Source organism: Schistocerca serialis, chromosome 9 (assembly GCF_023864345.2).
Source record: "Schistocerca serialis cubense isolate TAMUIC-IGC-003099 chromosome 9, iqSchSeri2.2, whole genome shotgun sequence".
In the NCBI taxonomy this organism is placed as follows: domain Eukaryota; kingdom Metazoa; phylum Arthropoda; class Insecta; order Orthoptera; family Acrididae; genus Schistocerca; species Schistocerca serialis.
In genome coordinates, this window is record NC_064646.1 from 350,465,717 (window position 1) to 350,483,087 (window position 17,371).

Genomic DNA, 17,371 nt, shown 5'->3' on the forward strand with positions numbered 1-17,371 from the left:
CTATCTTCATTCTCTATCCCCTTCCTTCCTCTACTTTGGTGCTTGAGATCTCTCTTTGTTTCTTCATCCTTCCTGTACACTCCCGAAGGCTGGCCCATGTGTTTGGCTCGTAACAGGTGACTGGTTAATGCTTAACTCCCAGCTCCAGTTTTACAGGTAGAGTTTGCACATACCCTTGGTACAGGCCAGGCCCAGGAAGAGGTGAGTGCCTGAGCTGTTACCTTTTCAGTTGGCAATTGGTCCTTCTGTTTGGAGTTTGGGGGTTGTGACTTGAGGTGTGAACAATCACCTAAGGTGGGTGTTCCCCTCTGAGTGTGGCCTCAAATGGAAGGAGCACGCCATCAGAGACGCTGACAGTCGTGGAGGATTTGTTTGCCCCTCCCCATTCCCCATTATAACTCTTCTCCAATACAACATTGGTGGCATCAGATCCAACAAGGAGGAATTATGACTGTTCTTGGACTTATAGTGTACGGTTGTTTTCCATGTCCAGGAAACAAAAATAGGAACTGTGCTGCTCAGTTGGGATGACGTCCATAGCTAAACTATCTCACTGAACATCTGGCTGCAAGCTGTTGCAGTCTGCATTTTCTTTCCTCGTTTCACTTTTTCTCTTTGTAATGTCTACATCCCTTCGTCATTCGCTGTCACCAGGAAAGACTTGCTCTAGCTTATTGGTCAGCTCCCTCACTTCTCTTTGCTGCTCGGTGACTTGAACGCCCACAATCCCCTTTGTGGCCCTTCGAGAACCTGCCTGAGAGGTTCCCTTGTGACTGACATTCTCAGTCAGCTCAATCTTATCTGTCTTAAAACTGGAGTACTCATGTTCCTGTCAGATGCTACACACACCTATTCCCATTTGGACCTCTTGTTCTGCACTGCTCAGCTTGCCTGTTGTCTTGAGTGGCCTGTCCTCTCTGACACATACTCGAGCGACCACTTTTCGCACGTTATCCGTTTTCTGACTTCTAACCCACCAGTGTGTAAACCCAATTGGCAGCTTTCGAAGGCCAGCTGGAGGCTTTACTCCTCCCTGGTGACCTTCGGTGAACAACATTTCTCCAATTGTGATGACCAAGTAGAGCACCTTACAAAAGTTATCCTTAGTGCTGCAGCATGTTCTGATACTCACATTTCTTCTTTCCTTTGCCGTGTTCCAGTCTACTGGTGGACTGAGGTGTGCCATGACTCGATTCACATGCCGAGACATACTCTGCACATTTTTAACTGTCATCCTCCAATGGTGAACTGCATTTGTTATAAACAGTTGTTTTTGCTAGGTGATGGAACATAAGATTCATGGCTGGCTGGTATAGTGGCATGAATCTCACAATATGCTAACTGCTGCACAATGCGTATTTCATGTGTGCCATTCTACAGTTGACTATCAAGTCATGATGTCAACTCATATCATGATTGGTTTTCTGCAGAGATACCAGACTATGACTGTTCTTTTTGATTTGGAGAAAGGCTATGACACCTGCTAGACGATTGCTTCCAAATCTGCCTGTCCCACTTCCTTCAGTAACTTTTAGAAACTGAGTTTTCGCAAAGCTTTGTCCTGAGCATCATCCTCTTTGCTATAGCCATAACCCCTGTCATGGACTGCCTTCCACCATGTATCTCCGGCTCCCTTTTTGTTGACAACTTTGCGATCTGTTGCTGTTCTCCATGGACTTATCTTCTTGAGTGACTTCTTCAGTGATATCTCAATCGTCTTTACTCGTGGAGCATTGACGATGGCTTTCTGTTTTCCACTGACAAAACCATTTCTATGAATTTCTGGTGGCGCGATGGGTTTATTCCACCTTTTTTACATCTTTGGCCTGCTGGTCGCTCCACAAGTGTTACCTGGCCACCCGCTGTACCCGGTCCCCCTGTGTCCTATGTGTCCTAAGCAGTACTTCCTGAGGTGTGGATCGGACCAACCTCCTCTGCTTACACCAATCCTTTGTCCATTTAAAACTAAATTATGGGTGTTTTTTATTTTTTTTTATTTTTTTGCTTGTCCATCCATTCTACTCCATCTTAACACAATCCATCATTGTGCAATACATTTTGCCACTGGCACCTTTTACACTAGCTCTGTTGAGAGTCTCTATGCAGTAGCTACCATACTGCCACTGTCATACTGTCATGATATCCTCCTCAGCAGATATGCATGCTGTTTGTCTGTTTTGCACAGCCACCCATTCTATGCCCCCTATTTCAATGACTGCCTTAACCACCAGAATGGGGTGCATCTTTCTTCTCCGTTACCTCACGGAATTCACTTTCAGCTATTGCTACGGCAGCTTAACTTACGCTACCCGACATGTTCTCAATGGAACTCTTCGCAGCCCTGGCTTCGTGCAGCCGCCTATTTTCATGTAGGACTTCATTTGCTTCCCAAGGACACTAGTCCAGATTCAATCTATTGTTGTAAGTTTCTTGACCTTCACACACAACTTAGCAATACCACCTTCTGTACACTGATGTCTCCAAGACCAACCATGATGTCGGGTGTGCCTTCCCCAAAGGCACTGACCCTTTTCGATACCAGCTTCTGGAACACTACTCAATTTTTACTGCAGAGCTCTTCGCCCTGTATCAAGCCACCCAGTACATCCGCTGACACAGGCATTTTAATTGCGTTATATGCTCTGATTCTCTCAGTGCCCTTCAGAGCCCCTGTGTGCTGTACACAGTCCATCCCTTAGTGCAATGGGTCCCAGGAAGCTTCCATTTGCTCACTTTTAAAGCAGCCACTCTGATGTTCATGTGGGTTCTTGATCACATCAGTCTGATGGGAACTGAGGCTGTTGGCACTGCTGCCAAGGCTGTAGTCCTCCTACCTCAGTCTACTAGTTTTTCCATTTCTTCACATGATCTCTGTGTCACCATCTGTTGGCAGATGGTGTCACTTTGGCATCACCACTGGTCCTCTGTACATAGGAACTAGCTCCAAGGAATTAAACCTCTCCCAATGGCTTCGCCGACCACCTCTCTGCCCTATTCTCGTGAGGAGATCATATTAGCTAGGCTGCCTATTGGGTACTATCTTTCTAGCCCTCGCCATTTGCTAAATGGAGATCCTGCACCACTTTATGCTGATTGTCACCAACCTTTGATGGTTTGCCTTTTCCTGATTCAATGCCCTTTTTCTAATGCATACTTTCCAGTGTATGTTTCACATCTTAGTCATTGGTCATTTTAGCGAATGCCGAGCGTGCTATTGACCACATTTTACTTTTTGTGCATCTTAGCAATATGGGGGAAGGACATTTAATCTTTGGTTAGGGATCTCCGCTGTCTCTATGGCGTATTCTGTGGGCTTTTCTCCAAGGGGAAGTCCTTGTTTTTAGCTCTCTTTCCTTCCATTGATTGGGCTTAATGTATAGTTGCTTTTAACTACTTTTGCTTATTGGTGTTCTAGAGTTATGACATGGGCGCTTGTGACGTCAGTTGCTTTTGCACCCTGAAACAAAACAAAACAAACAGGTAGTTTTGTATGGATAGCAATGTATAATGTTACATTGGATTTTATGCACTGTGCTCGCAGTCATGTCCTGTGTTCATGCAATTCCCTGTGCACTGCAAATTTGCTCACTTCCGCACAACTCCTCCTGCAGTGCTGTGGCCACATCTTTGACAAACATTGAATGAGGTGCTTTTGTCCCACTGCCACATTGCACTTCAAAAAAACCTGTCTTTCAGATTTTGTAATCATCTTTTCCATACCGTTAGCAAACATTGGACCATTGCCTTTTTTCATACCCTTGAGTCCCTGGAACTTCTGCAGAGCTTCTGGGGCACAGTTACCGTTCTTGTAAAACAGCTACCAGCAGCGCACAATTGTTCATACAGACTTTCATGTTGGGTGTCGTGGATGCAAACTGAGAGACAACCATGTGCCGTACATCTGTTGGTGTGCATTTTCTGACATGTACGGCACCATCTGTTGGTCATATTGTTTTTTCTCCAAGACATTACCCCTGTATTAATAATATGCTGTTCAAATTTGAAATCGTTCTGAGGAGTGGTTTCGTTTCTACAGTGTGCCAAAACTGGAACTTTAATTATGGACGTCACATGTTCAGCAGTTATAGAACCATTTTTAAATGTGTACCTTGTGCTTAATGGTACGTAATTGTCTACAGAGAGATAATTTTGTTATAATGTAGTGAAAAAGAAACTTGAGAAAATGCTAGAAAACATAAACCTTGTAATTAATTTTTCTTTATTTTCCAGAAAGAGCTGAAGACAAGATGAAAATACTAGAATCGCAACAATCAGATTTAAAGAAGAATATTAAGGAAGTGCTTGAGTGGAAAACTTTAGAAGAAATAACTGATTTAATCAACAGTTTTAAAACTGAAGCAAGGAACTGGCAGGAGCACTTGAAATCTGTAAGCTGTGACTGGAACAGTTTCTTTTTGTTTGTATTTGAAAATTTTAAATTAAATTAAAAAAGGGCAGGTTTTAACTTTAATCTAATGAATATATGTTCTTACTGTGTTGCGAGATAGTATTTTATACCATTGATCTCAAATTATGAGTGTATTTCACCTCCAAATTAGCAAGAATTGGACATGGTTACTCTTAGTTTACCCATCAGCTGTTTTATTCTGCAACAGTGTGGTTTCAGGATGATGATAGTCAGCACTGAGCTAGTCTTGAGCTACAAATAGGGTAAGCATTACAGTGTCATGAACATTACTAAACATCAGTTTCTTTTGTGTTGTTAATCATTTTTCTTAGGTAATATAGTGCACTTCAAAGTGCTGTATGGTGTCCACATCATTGTCATTAATCTCCTTACACAGATATGTAAATAATGGTTGAGTAATTTATTTTCTCATTTGTGGACTGTACGGTTTGAAGCGTTTAACATAAGCAGCAGGTAACACATGCAGAGTGAAACAAACTCAAATATATTTTGGTGATATATCTTCTGGCAGTTACATGTAATTTCTACACGTATAAATTGAAGTTGCCTCCTCACTTTAGTTTGTATGTTCGGTGTAATCTCAGGAACTAATGTCTGGGTTTTTGATCAGGTATTATCTGATTTACAAGGAAGGTCTGTGTGAATAATTTATAAATATTAGATGGAAATTGTCTGAATTGTGATGAATTGAAATCCTGCAATGCTTTGAAAGATGGAAATTGTCTGAATTGTGATGAATTGAAATCCTGCAACCCTTTGAAAATGATGTCGTTGCCACCTATCATTGCAGCTGCCCCAACTCTCGGGAGTGGCAGTGAGGTGAAGAGAGCAGCAAAGCTACACTATGTGATCAAAAGTATCCAGACACCTACCTGAAAATGACTTATAAGTTCGTGGCACCCTCCATCGGTAATGCTGGAATTCAGTATGGTGTTGGCCCACCCTTAGCTTTGATTTCAGCTTCCACTCTTGCAGGCATATGTTCAGTCAGGTGCTGGAAGGTTTCTTGGGGGAATGGCAGCTCATTCTTCACAGAGTGCTGCTTTGAGGAGGGGTATCAATGTGTGTCCGTGACACCTGGCACGAAGTTGGCATTCCAAAACATCCCAAAGGATGGATTCAGGTCAGGATTCTGTGCAGGCCAGTCCATTACAGGGATGTTATTGTGTAACCACTCCGCCACAGGCCGTGCATTATGAACAGGTGCTTAATCATGTTGAAAGATGCAATCGCCATCCCCGAATTGCTCTTCAACAGTGGGAAGCAAAAAGGTGCTTAACACATCAATGTAGGCCTGTGCTGTGATAGTGCCACACAAAACAACAAAGGGTAGAAGTCCCCTCCATGAAAAACACGACCATACCATAACAGCACCACCTCCGAATTTTACTGTTGGCACTACACGTGCTGGCAGATGACGTTCACCAGGCATTCACCATACCCACACCCTGCCACCAGATCGCCACATTGTGTACCGTGATTTGTCATTCCACACAACATTTTTCCACTGTTTAATCATCCAATGTTTATGCTCCTTACATCAAGCAAGGTGTCTTTGGCATTTACCGCCATGATGTGTGGCTTATGAGCAGCCGCTCAACCATGAAATCCAAGTGTTGTCACCTGCCGCCTAACTGTCGTCGTACTTGCAGTGGATCCTGATGGAGTTTGGAATTCCTGTGTGATGGTCGGGATAGATGTCTGCCTGTAACACATTACGACCCTCTTCAACTGTCGGCGGTTCTGTCAGTAAACAGACAAGGTCGGCCTGTACGATTTTGTACTGTATGTTCCCCTTCACGTTTCCACTTCAGTATCACATTGGAAACAGTTGACCCAGGGATGTTTAGAAGTGTGGAAATCGCATGTACAGTCATAAGACACAACCAATCACCTTACCACATTCGAGGTATGAGAGTTCCGCAGAGTGCCCCATTCTGCTCTCTGACGATATCTAATGACTACTGAGATCGCTGAGGTGGGGTACCTCGCAGTAGGTGGCACAGCAATGCACATAATATGAAAAACATGTTTTTGGGGGTGTCCGAATACTTTTGATCACATAGTGGAAACTACATACTATACTGGGCCTGGCGGTCTAGCGATAATGTACGTGGAATCGAATCCCGGCCAGAGCATTTTGTTATTCCACACTTATATTTTTATGTTGCATTCACCCCTCTGTGGTGTGGAGATTCGCCAGGGATGCAGTGTGGTTTGGATCCCATGTTACAGTAGAGATCCCCTTTCCCCTGGTGATAACTGGTTATGGACTTGCAAATCACTTAAGTGACTTCAGTTGATTGCAGTCGTTTCAGAACAAATGGATAGTGAAAAATCATGTGAATCCGAAATCTGTAGTACTCACTTTTTATCAAAAAAGTAGAATGTTTTCTGAAAAACTATTTCAGCATGGGATGCAACTTGGCTTAATTTACATAAAGAAAAATTTTCAGCAGCACAGCAGATAGAGATGGCTCAGCTTTTCTCAATTTAAACATATATACGAACACGATTCTTTGTATGATAGGGTGACAAAGTCTGCCATGAAAGGTCTGTGACAAAGAATTTTGGCACCGAGTCTCAATAGCATTTGGCATTGAGACGTGATCCACTCAGCCATCCACCAGTACATGATATGCTACATATTAAAATACAAATCCAATCACACACACACTTTCAACCAAGATTTGCATAGAATAGTTACATCATGATGTCTTTTCCCAAGTGCCGTGAGATGTCACTCAAATGCCAATTAAATACATAATACACTGACAGAAAAAATAATCATCTTAGATTACATTTGCAGATCAAGCAGTTCTAAGGTACCAGATGTCAACCCTTGCTGAAACACCCATATTACTATGTGGTGTACAAATGCAGCAATGTGTGCACAAGCTCTGTCATCCAGACTGCTGTACAAATGGTGTCCTGGGATGCATTATGCCATTCATGCTCAACCTATTCACACAGTTCTGTAAGAGATTTTGGTTGATGAGTCATACAAGTCACTTAACATGCCATCACGTGCCACACATTCTCTATTGGAGACAAGTTGGAGATTGAGCTGCCCAGGGCAGTAGCTGCATGTCTTGCAGAGCATGTCGAGTTTCACGGTCAGTGTGTGGGCTTACATTATCCTGTTGGAATAACACATCACCTTCCTGATGTAAGAACAGAAAAAGAATGGGCCTAACAACATCCAGCATGTACTGAGCGCTGATTAGTGTCCTCCCCAGAAGTAGCAAGGATAAACCAGAGTTGTAGCAAAGCCTGGGGTGGGGCCAGTGTGTTGGGCAAATGCACTGTACAAAACAGTGCTCACCAGGTCAACGTTGTGCATACAAATAACCATCACTTACGTGCAAGCAGGATCGGCTTTCATCGCCGAAGTGCATGGCATTCCATTTGATCTCTGAAGTGATCCTCTGAAAGTACCATTCAAGCCGTGCACATTGATGCTGTGGCATAAGTGGAAGACGGGTTAGAGATGTGCGTGCCCATAGTCCAACTGCTAATAACCGGTTCGCAACAGTTCGTGTTGACACATGTGGTATCACGAGCCCTCTTAACTGTACTGTGGTAGCTGTACAATCTGCCACTGCTGCCCTTAAAATAGGACAGTGCTGATGGGCATCTGTCCCTGTGCTGCCTGGATGTCCAGAACCTTGTGTACAGGTGTGAGAATGATCCCATGACCACTGATACCAGCATTGTTGCACAACTGACGCAGCACATAAAACTTGTGATCCAATTCTCCAAAGGACCATCCTATTACTCGGAAGACCACAATTTGACCCATTTCACTCTTGCTCAGTTGGCTGTAGTAAGCACGAGTGCATCTCTTTGGCACTGTTGCTTGCTTGCTTCACACATTTGCACCACACTGAGCCTTCTGGTTGTAAGCATTCTTTATTAAATGGTAGATGCACAAGATGCTCTGGCAGCAATGCCACTACTATCTGGTGGCAGACGATGCTGAAACCATTATCAGTACATCTTCTGTCCTCCATGTGGCATATGCTGTCACCAGATCAAAACTGACATTGTCTTTTTACGTGTACTGATTTTTTTTTTTTTCCCCTGGCAGTGTAAATAACGTTCGCGCCACCTGAGAACTTTCTTGCTTGTGCTTCTTAAATCATTAAAATTACATGAAAGTATTGATATATATTGAGATATCTAACATAATTGTATAAATTTTTTCATTACTGTATGGACTGGTCCATAAACAAAATTACTGCTATGCCAGACAAGTCATCTGACCACTGTGTGAAGCTGGGACAGGTCGCTGGTTTGTGTAGAAAATGGAAGCTTGTTCACTGATATGACGAAACTACACTAAAGTGCCAAGGAAACTGGTATAGGCATGCATATTCAAATACAGAAATATGTAAACAGGCTGAATACAGTGCTGCAGTCAGCAAGATCTATACGAGACAACAAATGTCTGGCGCAGCTATTAGATTAGTTACTGCTGCTACAATGGCAGGTTATCAAGATTTATGTGGGTTTGAATGCAGTGTTATAGTCTGTGCACGAGCGATGGGGCACAGCATCTCTGAGATAGCAATGAAGTGGGGATTTTCCTGTATGATCATTTCACAAGTTTACCATGAATATCAGGAATTTGGTAAAACATCAAATCTGTGACATCACTGCACCCAGAAAAAGACCCTGCAAGAACAGGACCAACAACAACTAAAGAGAATTGTTCAATGTGACAGAAGTGCAACCCTTCCGCAGATTGCTGCAGGGTCATTCCATGTCAAATCATGCAGGTCATGTCACCCTTCATCTCAGATTTTCATGAAACTGTGCACATTTGCTTATACTTATAACATAACAACTAGTACAAAATCTTTTTACTCTCAGGCTAAAACTTCTTTTCATATCAAATTTTGAATGTAGTGATATTCTGATAACTGGGGTTTGCAAGACTGTCAGTGCAAAATGGTACTTACCTACATAAATGCCCATAACTCAGGTGTTGATGAAGCTTTTGATTTAGAATTGTTTTCATAAGTTAAGAGAAGCACATACTTAACAGACATGTAATTATTTAAGCAGTAATGTTAGAAAGAACAGTACAAAAGAAATAATATGCGTCACTTCCCAATTTCTGGAAAAATTACACACACATTGAAAAAGCTTATATCACATTTCTCCAGTCTGTTGGGAACTTTTAATTGGTCTTAAATAATTCCAAAGACAGTACGCATTGTAATAACATAAAATTATTAAGGGTTTCCTACGAATGGACACACAAATAAATCTGAAATCACAATACTTTGTGTTGTGACGAAAAAAATAATATATTGTTGACTTCATTTACTTAAACTCGTGGCTTGACTTTTTTTGGGTTCATCAACATCATATTTTATCTGTTATTACTTTTATGTTTTAATTTCATGTACTGACACTTTCCATGACTTTGGAGATGTGCTCCTCAATTTAGTCCTACAGGACTAGACGTGTAAATAAAAAATAAAAAATTCTGAGTAAGATCATTTATACCTGACACCCACTGCTGCAGATTTTAACAAAAACTTTTTGTACTTCTGCATGGCAATAGTCAATGCAGAATTTCTCACTTACTTCATGTAGTTTGACAGGAAGAAATGGAATCTTTTCTACAAATGTAAGTCCCACAACTGAAGTTTGTCATTTGGATTGCATTACTTCAGATAATAATAATAATAACAGAAAGTACCTTATTTTCAACACATCACTGTCATATTTCCCCAGATGTCACAGAAGGGATGTGTCTGTATTGAAAAAGAAGTTAATAATTATTCTTGACTTATGGGAATATAGAAAATCAACTTAAGCTGTTGTGGTCCAAACATAAATATGTAAAACACTTTCTGACAGCTGATACAAGATTTATTTTTTCAAAACTCTGATATTTTAAAAAAAGAAAAAAAAGAAGCAGCACCATGAGTTTTGATAGATAGTGGATGTTTATTTAACATATATTACATCATTGTTCAGAAGAGCATTCAAATCAGATTGTGTAAACTGACAACCTATAGTAAGGTTGCCTCATGAAAGTACAGAATCAAAAGTTATCAGTTTAATCCAAACTTTTTCATTACACAGGTTTACTTTACTTAGGGTGTCAAATTAGCATCTTTATACAATTATTCTAGCCACACTAATGTTAATTTAAAATGTACACCTTTAGCAGTGATGATCCCTGAACTTAATAATGAAACTTCTTAGAGCATCTTTGTTTTTAATCCACTGTGACAAATTACATTCTGTTGACTTCATACCTTTTTCATCAAAGTAATACATTCTGCCTAATGATGTTGATGTAGGTAAACTAACAGCACATAAAATGTTTCCAAGGGCACAAACAAGAGTCTTCCCTCCCAGGCCAAAAGAATGACATTGCTTGTCCAGGTGGGTGGAGAAAAAGTACTTCAACGTTTTCTTCTTCACCACAGACATTTCAGATGAAGGCAAAGTATTACATGTCATGACATACACCTGCTACAAAAGAATTTTGTTGAGGCCAGTACATGTCCATTGTGGGGCATTTTCATTGAATGAAAAATCAAGGAAGGCTTATCAGAAGAAGTTGCTCTTCTAATCTTTAAAGAATTGAGAGAAAGTGGTTTGTAATGGTGAAAATTGCTGGTACCAGGTATTATGTGAGTAGTTGGAAATCTCTTTACAAGTTTATTGCATAGGAAATCTACATTGACTTTCTCTAAGAAGTTAAAAAAAAATTGTCTATATTAACTTCGCAGAAATCGTAAACACCAGATGCAATTGTTATTTGTGCATCATCCGCTTGTTGAAGACTAGCTCTTCTCAATATCCAAATCATTGCACACAGATTTACCGTGGCTAGTAGCAAAAAAAGGAATGTCCAGCTTCAGTAGCAAAATCGTTTTTGTGCTCACACAAGTATTTCAAGCTCTTTTTATTCTTATATTGAGCAGCACATCCATCAGTGAAATAATGCATTGTCTTCACTTCTGGGTAATGCTCTGCCAGCTACTTAACCATTTCTTTCTGGGAAGCAGTTACAAATACTACATCAAGTTCCATATCATGACTTACAAAGCAGTAGTTTACTGTTACCAATTTAGTTTCTTCATTTACCACATAAATACACATGGGTGGATTGTACAACTGCTTCTTGTCTAGCGGTAATTCTGAATTTCATTCTGTATTACAAAACTACAGTTTTCATCAAAGTCCATTAACAGAATTGTTTTTTTCTGGGGTTAGATTTTCTTTCAGTTTTTTCAAGGATTTTTGACTGACACTTTGATATAATTGAGTGTGGTTTAAGTGCCTGTAATTTTTTACTGACGAGTCTATGTATTCACCAACAGTTGCAGACTGCTTTACCAATTCTGTCCGATGATCTGTGTTTATCCACTGACCGAGCTCAGTTTCATCATCAGCATCTTTGAACACTAATTTCTGTTTTAATGACTCTGCCAGTTTGTCATCACTGAGACAATTATGACAGTGATAAAGTGTGCAGGTGTAGTTTTCCGAGTCACATACAAGAAATTTTATAAGTTCTTTGTATGTTTCTTCAGTGTGTTTCGCATCCAAAAGCAGTTTTACATTTTGGTGGATACCACACACACACACACACACACACACACACACACACACACAGAATGAGTGTCAGCAGCACCAGCGAACAAAATTTAGAAAGACCAATTTTAATTTTTGGATTCTCACATTTAAAACAAGAGTACAGTTCTCTTAAGTTGCAAATGATGAGTCTTTTTGCTCGTACACATTCTTCTGAATGCTAACTTTGTCTTTTGCTCCTGTTACGATTTGAGTATGTATATTCATGATTTTGGTAGAAATCAGTTAAAATCTTTACCACTTCATCAGCAATAGCTTTCTCCCTTTTTGATATAGGAATTGCTAAAATACCCATTTCTGTTTTCAGTTTCCTTGCTTGTCGAACCACATACTCACTAACATTGAATTCTGACATTATCTTTTCTTTTGACCAAGAGGGTGGAGCTGAAGTTAAAATTTTAATTTTTTCAAGTACTCTTAGACTAGCCACTTTTTCTTTCATTAACAATATCATGGCATCAAAATCTTTGGCTTTCTTAACAATTTCGTCATCAAACTTTTCTTCTTACTGCAATCTAATGCCCAGCACACTTTTCTTTCCAAAATATGCTTCACTTTTTCTAGTTTCTTTTTGTCATGTGAAGCCTTGCTGTGATTTGGAATGGAGTGAAGATATAAGGGAGAGCACCCCAAATCATGTAAAGTTTTATTTGCATCCTCAATACTTCGACTTTTTAGTACAGATTCTTGAAATGTCACCTCCGCGTCATCTGCATCACTTTCATTTCTATCACTATGTCAGTTTTCCGTCCACAAATCTTACGACATGTTGTGCACAGCTTTTGGCCTGGTTTTACATAGATACTTTTAGCACTTAATGTTTTAGACAAAGACAAGCAAACTGACCCCAAAGATTTTTTAACTGTTTGTTTGTGTTTTTGAAAGGATCACATGAAGTTCTTTGATGACTTTCAAAAACTTTTAAGTAATTGTATCTGTGATGTCCACATATAGTAGCATTTTCTTGATCTTGTGGAAAGTTTATATTGGATCACAGCAATATCACATCTCATTGGTCTTCATTCAGCTCTTCTAATTATATATCACTTACAACATACTTTATACAAGTGGAATGATGGGGCCACTCCACATACAGATGTGACCTGTCTCACAGAAAGATAAAGAGCAACAGAGGCCAAATAGACTAGTTGTTGCATACCAGTTATTCTCAACAATGAATTTCAGCAATTGTTGCATTGTTTTCATGCCTATAAAGATTTCAAACAAGCTACTGCTGTCTAAGAACATATTTTTATCACTGTGAGCAGGTGATTGGTTGAACATACGAATCATATATATTATAGTCTTTAAAAATTGCTGAATTAGTCAAATGAAACGAAATAAATTTTCACAATTAATGTTAACATGCCTGCCTAGAATGAGTTATACTTAAATATGCTAATTTGATACCCTTTCATGTGAGACAATGAGTGGATAAACTTACTTTTCCATCACAGCAAAAAGTATTTTGATTTCAGATGTGTGCGTCAGTTAGCAGAAGACCTGTTGACCCCTGACTTTTTCTGTGAAGTATACCACAAGGTGGGGATCTCCAGGACCCCTATGTTTAAACCGAGATTCAAGGCTAAAATCATTTGAAATTTTTAATTTATCCTATATACAATTTATTTTTACAATCATTTAAGTATTATTTAAATACTTCTAGTTTACTTTATTGCACTAAACAAAGCCTGTAGCATTTTTATCACACAAAAGCACATAATTTTGTGTGGTTTATTTAAACAGTACACATAAATTGACTGGTAAAGTACTGAATTTTACATTCTGAAAATTATATAATCTCTGTAGCAAATAAATTTCCAAATAAAACTAAATTCCATGGTTTAAATTTTTGCATAAAAATTCCACCTGATAGGTACAAAAAGAAAGTCTGACAAATTGACATTCATTGCTGGGAACTACAGTTCTCTTATCACTCAGAACACATTTGATTTTAACAGACACTTTAAGTATTTCATTGAAGAAACAGACAGATCCCCATAACAACTTACCTGACGTTTTTTCCTCTGAATGATATTCTTGATCGACAGCAGAACTGTGATCACTGGCTAATATAAAATTGTCATCTTTTTCGTTTATTTCTTGATCTGTATTACTACCACCTACCTCCGTAGACCAAACAACAATTTCATCAAACTCTAGAAAGTTAAAAATGACACATTCGTGGCAACACATTTTGAGCTATACGGTACCATACTGAAGAAAACAGGTACATAGTTCACGAGGCATGGTCTAGTAGACTCCAACATGTATCAATAACACATGTCAACAATAAACACAGAAGGCGATAATGCTACCGACAACAAAACATCGTAGGCTTGGCAGTTTAAGGAGGGTAGGCGGAATATAAGCATTACACCACAACTGACCTTGGAGAGCGAGTTCGAAAATTTTTGTGCAGTCTGAGAGACCACACCTCGTGAGTTAAGGGCTGAAATTTTTATTTTATTAGAAAACTTATAATCTAGGGAATTATTTAAGACCAAAATGTGGTTCCCTGCAGGTTGGAGAAATATGATACAATCATTTTTCAACATCCTCACAATCTTTCTGTATTCGGAAACTGACATACATTAATATTTTTAAAAAAATTTCTGTGTGACTTAACTGCTTAAATAATTAATTTGTTGAGTATGTTTTTCTCTTAACTTACAAAAAAAAAAAAAAAAAATTCCAGATTAAAAGCCGCATAAACACTTGAGTTATGGCTATTTATGTAGATACGTACCATTTTGCATTGATATTCTTGCAGAGCCCAGTTATCAGAATATCACTACATTTAAAATTCGATATAAAATAAAGTTGTAGTCTGACACCAAAAAGATTTTGCAGAAGTTCCTATGGTGTAAGTACAAGCAAATGTGCAAAGTTTTGTGAATCTCTGAGATAGAGGGTTACAAATCCTTGAATTATTGCGTGTATTCATGTGGAAAGACCCTGCACATTTCAATGCTGGGCCACCAAGAAGTGTCGGCATGCAAACCATTCAACGAAACGTCATCAATATGGGCTCGTGGAGCTGAAGGCACACTCGTGTACCCTTGATGACTGTATGACACAAAGCTTTATGCCTCACCGGGTCCTGTCAACACAGACATTGAACTGTTGATAACTGGAAACATGTTGCCAGGTCAGAAGAGTCTCTTTTCTAATTGTATTGAGTGGATAGACTTGTATGGGGATAGAGACAACCTAATGAATCATGGACCCTGCAAGTCAGCAGGGGACTATTAAAGAGGTGGAGGCTCTGTAATGGTGTGGGGCATGTGCAGTTGGAATGATATGGGACCTCCAATATGTCTAGATATGACTCTGACAGGTGACACCTGTCTGATCATCTGCATTCTGTCTGATCGCCTGCATCCATTCATGTCCATTTTGCATTCTGACAGAATTGGGCAATTCCAGCAGGACAATGCGACACTCCACACGTTCAAAATTGCTACAGAGAAGCTTCAGGAACACTATTCTGAATTTAAACACTTCTGCTGGCCACCTAACTCCCCAGGGATGAACATTATTGAGCATATCTGGAATACCTTGCAGTTTGGTGTTCAGAAGAGATATCCACACCCTCGTACTCTTACGGATTTATGGACAGCCTTGCAGAATTCATGGTGTCAGTTCCCTCCAGCCCTACTTCAGACATTAGTCAAGCCCATGCCACATTGTGTTGCGGCACTTCTGCATGCTCGCGGGGGCCTTACACAACATTACTCAGGTGTACCAGTTTCTTTGGCTCTTCATTGCATTGTATTTTGTTGTGTCTGTCTTTCATGAAATGCTACAGTCCTAAAATACACTCCTATTGTGTACATAATAATCTTGGTTTCCATTAAGCCGTTTGTTGCTTAATGGAATTACTTAAGATTACTTCACTTCTATCCATGTTTGTCAATGTGAAAACTGCCTAATTGCACCATGGTGTAGACCAGCTCCATCAGGTTCATGCATAGTGAAGCACTGCGGTGTTCAAAACAATCCTCAGATTGATGACGTCAATATAAATGCACTGTTTATTTACCTTGACTAATATAGTTGGTATTTTACTACTCTTTTATTATTTTCTTTCAGTTTGCAGTTCACCCATGACCAAAATGTTACATTTGTTTACAATAAACATACCATATGTCAACTTCTCAATCCAATGTGGCTATCAAATCAAGAGTTGTTTTTCACTGTGGCCTGTGTAAACACAGTGTTGCCAGGCGTAAATCAGAATACAGTGGAACCAAAATATACATCTACATCAACCCCCCCCCCCCTCCTCTACATCTGCATCTACATGGTTACTCTTCAGTTCACACTTAAGTGCCTGGCAGAGGGTTCATCGACCCCTAAATCACAATACAGTGGACCCTTGCTTATTGAGCACCTCCCATAATGCGCAATTCGCATAATGAGCAAAACAAATTGCAAAAAAAGACCTGCTTAACGAGTCGTGTTTTGCATGATGACGATTTAGTGTGACGTCACCAGCCATTTGTACGTGACGGAGGAAGCCGTTCAATAGTATAAACACCTTTTATTGCCAGCAGTGGCACATGAACAATGAATGTCTTTAACATTTAATGCAGTCTGGGTTTAGCGCTCTTTCCGGTACATTCTTATTGCGGCTTATAGTCACACATTTTTCTGAACTTAGGGATGTACAGTTTTTCAAATTTGAATAATCTTCGTAGAAATGTCTCCGAAGATAAAGCTGCAAGAAAACAACCATAAGAGAAAGAAAATTACCTTAGAAATGAAACATAAAATCATTGAAAATCGCAAACATTGTGTGAGCGTTGCTGATTTAGAACACGTATACAATTGGTCTACATCAACTATTTGCACTGTCCTCAAGAACAAGGACAAGATGAAGGAGATAGATGCTTCATCAAAGGGAGTGGTAAGAGTATCTAAACAACAGTATCATTTTCTGGACGATGTCGAAAGTTTGCTCCTTATATGGATAAATGAAAAGCAATTGCAAAGTGACATTATTAATGAGAAAATCATTTTAACGACCTCGTTAAAAAAATGGGAGGATCATCAGCAGCCAATGAAGTGTATAAGGGAATCCGTGGCTGGTTCAAGAAGTTTAAGAGAAGAACCAGCATCCACAACGTTGTGAGACTAAGTGAAGCAGCCAGCTTCGACACAGAGGCAGCAGGGAACTTCATCAGCAACTTCAAGTTGCTCTTAGATTCTGAGGGTTATCGGCCACAACAGGTTTTTAATTGTGACAAGATGGGTCTATTCTGGTAAAAGATGCCGAAGTGTACCTTTATAACAGCAGAGGAGAATGATTGC

At 39.7% G+C, this 17,371-nt stretch overlaps 1 protein-coding gene across 1 annotated transcript in view; it reads left to right on the forward strand.

The window, feature by feature from the left end:
* Positions 1-17,371, forward strand: part of LOC126419037 (DNA repair protein RAD50) — a 263,592-nt gene that overhangs the window by 68,879 nt on the left and 177,342 nt on the right. Inside the window, exon 6 of the mRNA XM_050086099.1 lies at positions 4,231-4,388. Coding sequence (XP_049942056.1) covers positions 4,231-4,388 — 158 coding nt within the window. The remainder of the gene's footprint in view (positions 1-4,230; positions 4,389-17,371) is intronic.